Here is a 9,606-nt window from a genome sequence, read left to right on the forward strand (position 1 = left end):
CCCATCCCTGACCTCGCTGTAACACCTCCTCCCTCCCCCTCCCATCCCTGACCCTGCTGTAATACCTCCTCTCTCCCATCCCTGACCTCGCGGTAATACCTCCTCCCTCCCATCCCTGACCTCGCTGTAACACCTCCTCCCTCCCCCTCCCATCCCTGACCTCGCTGTAACACCTCCTGTCTCCCATCCCTGACCCTGCTGTAATACCTCCCCCCTCCCATCCCTGACCTCGCGGTAATACCTCCTCCCTCCCCCTCCCATCCCATACCCTGCTGTAACACCTCCTCCCTCCCCCTCCCATTCCTGACCTCGCTGTAACACCTCCTGTCTCCCATCCCTGACCCTGCTGTAACACCTCCTCCCTCCCCCTCCCATTCCTGACCTCGCTGTAACACCTCCTGTCTCCCATCCCTGACCCTGCTGTAACACCTCCTCCCTCCCCCTCCCATTCCTGACCTCGCTGTAACACCTTCTGTCTCCCATCCCTGACCCTGCTGTAACACCTCCTCCCTCCCCCTCCCATCCCTGACCCTGCTGTAACACCTCCTCTCTCCCATTCCTGACCCTGCTGTAACACCTCCTCTCTCCCATTCCTGACCCTGCTGTAACACCTCCTGTCTCCCATCCCTGACCTCGCTGTAACACCTCCTCCCTCCCCCTCCCATCCCTGACCCTGCTGTAACACCTCCTCTCTCCCATTCCTGACCCTGCTGTTCAGCAGATCAGGAGTTGGGAACGCCTCTTTGACTCTTTATACAAGAGAATAAAAGGATTTCTCTACATTCTGGAAGCACAGACAGATATATGAAAGGTACCAGGTGTCTGCTTGTCCTAACAGCATCCATTAGCGTCACCAGTTTGGAACATGAATTATTACTTTATTTAAGACCAGTGTACTTGTACGCCAGTCTTCATAAATCTCCCCCTTATGGGTACAGCCAATTTAGGATCCATTGACATAGATGTGTGGGATTCACAGCTAGAACTGATCCCTGTTCACATGTATATACAAGGTAGCAGATCAGCAAACCACTGAATGGTGTATGTGACAATCCAATAATAAGGTGCCCGTGCACAGGAATAACCCGTGATACTATAGATTATTGGTATATGACCGGGGAGGGGAGTACATGTTATTTCATCATCACCCTCTCCTCAGACACATAGCGACTCTCCTGCCTGGACAATCTCTTTAAGTAACAAGTCTACTTGCTGGTTTGGTCAGGATCGCCAACCATCGAATGTGTCCGGGGTCACCGGACTCTCCCCCATAAGACCAGGAAGGCAGCATGTCCTTTTGTTATATCCTGTTAGGTCGCGGTCACTGGCGGCAGCTTTGTTATAATGCCGCCACAGCAGTTCCTGAGCGGCAGCCATTAGTGGATCCAGCAGGAAGCAGAAGTATCGGCCCTCGATTATATTTACCATAACTCTTGAATCCCCTCTATGTGGCAGATGTAAAAAACTGACAAAAAAAAAAGAAAGAAAAGCCCCAAGCGCCTGATGTGACGGCAGTGGTGTGTGGAAACATCCAATATCTTCTAGGCCCAGAGTACATGTGTACGGGGGAGGAACAGCTGATGGCTGGATGAGCATTGAGGGTGGACCGCCAGCTGAACGCTAACCCCCCAGGGATAAAACGGAGAGGATTCTGTGCTCGCCATCGTTTGGCACATTCAGACTCATTTGTGTTGTTAGGAACACGAATACAATAAAGAAACAATACAGATTACAGGTTGTACCAGTGAGTCAGCATCCAGCAGCAACATTCAGACCGACGCCATAGAAATAACAACACAGATGCCATAACCTGCGGAATCGGAGGCGATCCGGCAGAGAGGTAACGGGACAGGACTGCGGGGGCTCTACTCTACAGAACAGTCGTCATTCTTCATTCAAGCTTTTGTCATTGACGTAAAAATCCCAGGTCTACAAATTCTGAAGCATTGCAGACTTTTCTGGATATTTGCATCCACACCTGTGCTAAGTATTGTACTATCACTGAAGTGAACAGTTTGTATGACTTTCTATTACTTTCAAGCTATTCTAGAAGCTTGTGCTTTATATTGCCATCCGGAGTCTACGTTTACTGATCAGTTAAAGGGGTAATCCAGGGTTACAAAAAAAACACAGCAACTTTACTGTAAAAACAGCACCAGCCTGGTCTTCAGTTAGTGTCTGGTATTACAATTCACCTCCATTCACTTTAATGGTACTTAGCCGCAAAGCCCCCTACACCCAACCTGCGGCCAGGAGAGGTGGTGTTTCTGGAACATGTTTTCCCAAGGCTGCATGCCCCCGTTCGTCATTCAGGGTCCGTAAGCGGGACTTTCAGAATTATAATTCATTATAATGTTGAGAGCTCTTAAACAGCCGAACTGACGCGGCTGTGCCTATACAGGGGCACAGAGATTTAGCTGTTTCGGAGCTCCCAGCACCATCATAAATTATTATGTAGTTCTGTAAGAGTTAAAGAGGTCAGTCAGCGGTATACAGTCAGCTTACGGACCCTATATCATGGACGTGTGCATTCAGCCTGAGGCTATGCTCATACACAGAATTTTTGCTCAGTATTTTTCAACCAAAATCAGGAGTGGACTGGAAACACAGAAAGGCTATGTTCACACACTGCTGAAATTGAGTGAATGGCAAATGACAGCAATTATTTCAAAACAATGGCCGTTGTTTTAAAATAACAGTAATTATTTGCCTTTAAATGACGGCCATCCACTTAATTTCACCAGTGTGTGAACATAGCCTTTCTGTGTTTCCAGTCCACTTCTGGTTTGGATTGATAAATACTGAACCAAATACTGTGTGTGAGCATCGCCTAAGCCTGATTACCCCTTTAACACTGGTGCACAGGGCACACTCCAGTCCATTGCACTCACACACAAGGACAATGTACAATCTTTGCCCTTTTTAAGTTTTTTTTTTCATGTGTCCACAGCACCTAATAGCTATACATATAATTTTGGCTGTTAATTGCTGCTTTTAGAAATATAGATGAATTCTATCCTATTGTGTCCAGTCCATTTAGATCATATACAGCTAGACTAGATCTATCTAATACATGGAGTTTATTTCCCACATTTCTTGAGGCCCCCGTGTGATCTTTACGTATCTTCTACTGGTGATGATACTTTTCTACGTTCTCTAATATTCTCACCATGCTAACGCTACTAACTCTTTTTCATCGTTTCTTAGCCTTTCCTCTCGTCTCTCCTGGTTGGTGAACACTAACCTGACATGCACATGCGCTTTCAGGAGATTTTTGATAAGAATTCTAGAGTTGGAGCTTTTGCAACCATTGGTAATGGGTCATTTCTCAGCATGTTCCCCTCACACTACAATGGGGGTATCGGAGAAGACAGAACTTATAGATCCAGGATCTGATAGCTTCCTTTGTGGAGATGCAGGCTGTAGAGAGTTGTTCTTTATTCTAGGTGCCTCCTGGGAGCCGTTGGGTTTAAGTTTTCCATTTTGACCCCTAAGGTCTCCAGGGGGGTCCAGAAAAGCCACATGACGACTGAGAGCTGCTTTGTCGCTGGTAGTCTCATGATTAGGTGTTGCACTGAGGACTGAGGAACGGATACTGTCCCTGTCCTCTCCTTGACCTCTATCACCTGTCCTACACCAGCAACGGCATGGTGTCATATATAAATAGATGAGGACTAGGATGACACTCGCCACGCAGCCCACCAGAGTGGTGTATGCAGTATTAAGTGTATCTGGGTGCACATGTCTCGTCAGATTAAACACACTGAGTGTCACATATAGGGTCTCATTCAGGGACTCCCCTTGAGCATAGCAAGTGTACGTGCCCCTGTCCTCCAGACGGATATGTCTTATTTGCAGACTGCCATTGCTTAGAACAGATAGGCTGCTATTTCTTTCATCCCCATCGTATTGCCTGTGTATCTCATTTCCAGGTGTCATCCAGATCTGGGTGACGTCTCTTTGTTTGGTGTCACAGTTTAATATCACGGTATCATCCAGATAGACTTCCATCCCACTCTCTCGTACGATGCTGCAGTTCATGAACTCGCTGTCGTTGAGGGTAAATACGTTGATAGAAACGGTCCGTTGCTGGGAGGGTGGGAAGCAACGTAACTGTTCTCGGAAGTCCATGGTGGACGCCAGCTGCCGGACGTGCCAGTTCCAGTACAGTCCGTACAATTCACAGTTGCAGGTCAGTTGATTGCCATGTAGGTAAAGCCTGTTGGCCAGCCAGGCAGGCAGCACCCGGAGTTGTGGCACTGGGAGATTTTTTATTTGATTATAAGAGAGATCGAGTAACGATAACTCTGGCAACTTCTCTCCGTCCTTCACCAGTTCAACAGGGAAGCGTGTGACCAAGTTGTAGCTCATATATAGCTTCTGCAAGTGCCTCATATCATCAAAAGCGCTGCGGTCAATCTCGATAATTGAATTTTTAAAGAGAACAAGAACCTCTAGGTTTTCCAAAGCACTGAATGCATTCTCGTCGAGCGCATGGAGCTTATTACAGGATAGGTCTAGGTGACGCAGGTTCGGAGTCAGATGGAAAGCCTCCGATGATACGAAAGTCAGATGGTTGTGGGATAGCAATAACGTGTGGAGCCTCTTTAGTGGGGCTGGAGTCCATTCAGCCCGCAGGCGCACCAGGTGGTTGTGACTGAGGTCCAGCATTGCTATATACTTTGGTAGACCACTAGGGATCACAGCCAACTCTTTTTTGGGACAAGTGATGATATCACTTGCACAAACACAAGTATCTTGGCAGTTTAGTGGAGATGCTTTTAACACTGTCAGGATTTCTCCAAGGAAGCAGAGACTGAAGGCCCAAAACAGCTGTGGCCAGACAATACAGGATAGCCACATAGTGAGAGATGGGTCACAGGTAGCAGACACTTAATTCTGTTGCATTGTACCGGATGGTGGATGGCAGATATTCACTGGCACAGTATAGTAGAAACCCTTCACACATTCTTAAACGTCTATAGGAGTACGATGAAGGTAAGTCTTTAGAAATGACTGAATTAGCCCATACTCTTTGTCTTCAAACAACCAGGTTTTACAGTAATTCTGTGTCCAGCTCCATTGTGGGACATTAGGAACCAAAGGCAGATTCATAAAAGAGACTGTGGGGTAATGGCTCCGCAAAAAACAACACCTGGAAAAAAAAAAGTTGAAATATAAATTGCACTTTTCTGTGTGGTACAGACAACCATCATTTTTACATTTTTTCTTTTGACTGTTTATACATTAAACATATATTTATTGTGCACAGAAATGGGAATAAGAAAATTTCCAGATAGAGAAAAACATGGCGGCTTACATCGAAAAATTTTGCCAGACCTCTTCACGGGTTGTTGTGGTATTGCAGTTTAGACCAAATCACTCTTATGCCATACCATGCAAAGCCCATGAAGGCAGCTAGGTTTTTCAACTCTAGGATAACCCCTTTAAGGCTATGTTCCCGCAATCTTTTTTTGGCCACTGTAGTTTGCATAATACGGATGTATTTTTGCCTCAAAATCAAAGCTGTCTAAAAAGAGGGCCGTGAAAAAAAAGACATTGTGAGAACATAACCGAAATCAAATTTACAAAAACAGGTGATTCCAATGCATTAGGTTGCTTTCTTTTCATGTGTTTTGGAATTTACTTAAAGGGGTATTCAGAAAATAGGATATCACTAAAGCAATATAACGTACTACTTTAGTGTTATAAAATTGTATCAGGCTCAGTGTGCTTTTGCACAATTCACCCCTGACAGGGAGTTGTTTAGTTCTATAATTTTCATGGTGGTATTGTCTTCAGCTCCTCCCTTATTTTCCAAGGCAACGCATCATCCTCTGCCCCCTCAGTGGCTTGAGTTTTCCCTTCCCCACCTAGTGATGTCACCGTCTCTAACCAGCCCCTCCAGCCTACAGCTCCATCTCCAGCCTACAGCTCCATCTCCAACCAGCCCCTCCAGCCTACAGCTCCATCTCCAACCAGCCCCTCCAGCCTACAGCTCCATCTCCAACCAGCCCCTCCAGCCTACAGCTCCATCTCCAACCAGCCCCTCCAGCCTACAGCTCCATCTCTAACCAGCCCCTCCAGCCTACAGCTCCATCTCCAACAGCCCCTCCAGCCTACAGCTCCATCTCCAACCAGCTTCCAGCCTGCATCAATAGGGCCCTATGTATAGCTTTGGTATACAGAATCTCTTCAGAAAAATGGACCTGTTATATAGCTGCCTATAGCTTATATAGCTGGTATATAACAGCCTTCAGGAGACTGGACCTGTATACAGTAAGTAAAGCTGTTATATAGCTGTCTTTAGAGGACTGGACCTAGATACAGTAAGTATAGCTGTTATATAGCTGCCTTCAGGAGACTGGACCTGGATACAGTAAGTATAGGTGTTATATAGCTGCCTTCAGGAGACTGGACCTGGATACAGTAAGTATAGCTGTTATATAGCAGCCTTCAGGAAACTGGACCTGGATACAGTAAGTATAGCTGTTATATAGCTGCCTTCAGGAGACTGGACCTGGATACAGTAAGTATAGCTGTTATATAGCAGCCTTCAGCAGACTGGACCTGGATACAGTAAGTATAGCTGTTATATAGCTGCCTTCAGGAGACTGGACCTGGATACAGTAAGTATAGGTGTTATATAGCTGCCTTCAGGAGACTGGACCTGGATACAGTAAGTATAGCTGTTATATAGCTGCCTTCAGAAGACTGGACCTGGATCAAGTAAGTATAGCTGTTATATAGCTGCCTTCAGGAGACTGGACCTGAATACAGTAAGTATAGCTGTTATATAGCTGCCTTCAGGAGACTGGACCTGGATAAAGTAAGTATAGCTGTTATATAGCTGCCTTTAGGAGACTGGACCTAGATACAGTAAGTATAGCTGTTATATAGCTACCGTCAGGAGACTGGACCTGGATACAGTAAGTATAGCTGTTATATAGCTGCCTTCAGGAGACTGGGCCTGGATACAGTAAGTATAGCTGTTATATAGAAGCCTTCAGGAGACTGGTCCTGGTTACAGTAAGTATAGCTGTTATATAGCTGCCTTCAGGGGACTGGACCTGGATACAGTAAGTATAGCTTTGTTATACAGTTTAAGAACTAAAAAGAATAGTAAATGTAAATTGGAAGCCTTCTTTATATCTCATTTCCTGCTGATTTAGATTTTGAAAGTTATAAAAACAGGGACACTATAAGTAACTCTGTCCACTGTATGCAGATGATATAGCATCCTGTTTATAACCTCCAGCAGTGTCTCTCAATTCCATTTCTCTAGGCCCACATACAGGTCTCCATACTAGGGCTCTCCATACTAGGGTTCTCCATACTAGAGTTCTCCATACTAGGGCTCTCCATACTAGAGTTCTCCATACTAGGGCTCTCCATACTAGAGTTCTCCATACTAGAGTTCTCCATACTAGGGTTCTCCATACTAGGGTTCTCCATACTAGGGCTCTCCATACTAGGGTTCTCCATACTAGAGTTCTCCATACTAGGGCTCTCCATACTAGAGTTCTCCATACTAGAGTTCTCCATACTAGGGTTCTCCATACTAGGGCTCTCCATACTAGGGTTCTCCATACTAGGGTTCTCCATGCTAGAGTTCTCCATACTAGGGTTCTCCATACTAGAGTTCTCCATACTAGAGTTCTCCATACTAGGGTTCTCCATACTAGGGTTCTCCATACTAGAGTTCTCCATACTAGAGTTCTCCATACTAGGGTTCTCCATACTAGGGTTCTCCATACTAGGGCTCTCCATACTAGAGTTCTCCATACTAGGGTTCTCCATACTAGAGTTCTCTATACTAGGGTTCTCCAGCACAGAGGAGTGGGTGAGTAGTCAGATGCAATGATAGAAGAGCACATTATGCGCTCCTATCATATCTGCGGGCGGGGTGGGGGTTGTCCTACTTTTTTGCTGTGCAAATTGCGGGGTCGCAGTCGTGTGAATGGCTGCTTTAACTTAACTTGAATGGTTCCTAAAACTGTATGTGGCCGTAGATCCGTGACCACTGACAATTTAACGGGACACATGAATGCAGCGTAAGGGTATTCAACTGAGACAATCATACATCATACAAGAAGTGAGGGCGGGGCATTCTCTCCTCTGTGCCATGCTCCCAGCTGTCAATCACAGCACAGTAAGAGAGAGAAGTGAGGGCGGGACATTCTCTCCTCTGTGCCATGCTCCCAGCTGTCAATCACAGCACAGTAAGATAGAGAAGTGAGGGGGGGGCATTCTCTCCTCTGTGCCATGCTCCCAGCTGTCAATCACAACACAGTAAGAGAGAGAAGTGAGGGCGGGGCATTCTCTCGTCTGTGCCATGCTCCCAGCTGTCAATCACAGCACAGTAAGAGAGAGAAGTGAGGGCGGGGCATTCTCTCCTCTGTGCCATGCTCCCAGCTGTCAATCACAGCACACTGAGAGAAAGAAGTGAGGGCGGGGCATTCTCTCCTCTGTGCCATGCTCCCAGCTGTCAATCACAGCACAGTAAGAGAGAGAAGTGAGGGCGGGGCATTCTCTCCTCTGTGCCATGCTCCCAGCTGTCAATCACAGCACAGTAAGGGAGAGAAGTGAGGGCGGGGCATTCTCTCCTCTGTGCCATGCTCCCAGCTGTCAATCACAGCACAGTAAGAGAGAAGTGAGGGCGGGGCATTCTCTCCTCTGTGCCATGCTCCCAGCTGTCAATCACAGCACAGTAAGAGAGAGAAGTGAGGGGGGGGGGCATTCTCTCCTCTGTGCCATGCTCCCAGCTGTCAATCACAGCACACTGAGAGAAAGAAGTGAGGGCGGGGCATTCTCTCCTCTGTGCCATGCTCCCAGCTGTCAATCACAGCACAGTAAGAGAGAGAAGTGAGGGCGGGGCATTCTCTCCTCTGTGCCATGCTCCCAGCTGTCAATCACAGCACAGTAAGAGAGAGAAGTAAGGGCGGGGCATTCTCTCCTCTGTGCCATGCTCCCAGCTGTCAATCACAGCACACTGAGAGAAAGAAGTGAGGGCGGGGCATTCTCTCCTCTGTGCCATGCTCCCAGCTGTCAATCACAGCACAGTAAGAGAAAGAAGTGAGGGCGGGACATTCTCTCCTCTGTGCCATGCTCCCAGCTGTCAATCACAGCACAGTAAGAGAGAGAAGTGAGGGGGGGGCATTCTCTCCTCTGTGCCATGCTCCCAGCTGTCAATCACAGCACAGTAAGAGAGAGAAGTGAGGGCGGGGCATTCTCTTCTCTGTGCCATGCTCCCAGCTGTCAATCACAGCACAGTAAGAGAGATCCAGCTTTGTCAGTGATTAGTACTCACCTGTGCCAGCTCGGTGCACTAGCTGTTATGCTGCTTCTCTTGTGTGTGAGCTGACATATGTGCGCAATAATCTTCAGTAGCAGCGTTCTCTTGTCCTCCCTCTGTATGATGTTAGTGCTTACACAACAAAGAAGAGGATTTGGGAAACAAAGCTGCTGAGGATTAGGAAAGTAAAGGAGTAGAAGTTCCCTGCACAGTTCTGGCTATCATCAGGCTTATCTGCTGTGGTTTCCCACAGTTAAGCGCCCTAGGCACCTGTCTCAAAGTTCTCTCTTCAGTAGTGATGAAGGTGGCAG

At 47.0% G+C, this 9,606-nt stretch overlaps 1 protein-coding gene across 1 annotated transcript; it reads right to left on the reverse strand.

Annotated features, from left to right (window-relative positions):
• Positions 1-2,943: 2,943 nt before the first annotated feature.
• Positions 2,944-4,863, reverse strand: AMIGO1 (adhesion molecule with Ig like domain 1). The gene has a single exon (XM_069945783.1). The coding sequence runs from the start codon at positions 4,861-4,863 to the stop codon at positions 3,343-3,345; it is 1,521 nt and encodes a 506-aa protein (XP_069801884.1). The 3' UTR covers positions 2,944-3,342.
• Between the last annotated feature and the right edge of the window lie 4,743 nt (positions 4,864-9,606).

This window comes from Dendropsophus ebraccatus, chromosome 11, assembly GCF_027789765.1.
Source record: "Dendropsophus ebraccatus isolate aDenEbr1 chromosome 11, aDenEbr1.pat, whole genome shotgun sequence".
Lineage (NCBI taxonomy): Eukaryota > Metazoa > Chordata > Amphibia > Anura > Hylidae > Dendropsophus > Dendropsophus ebraccatus.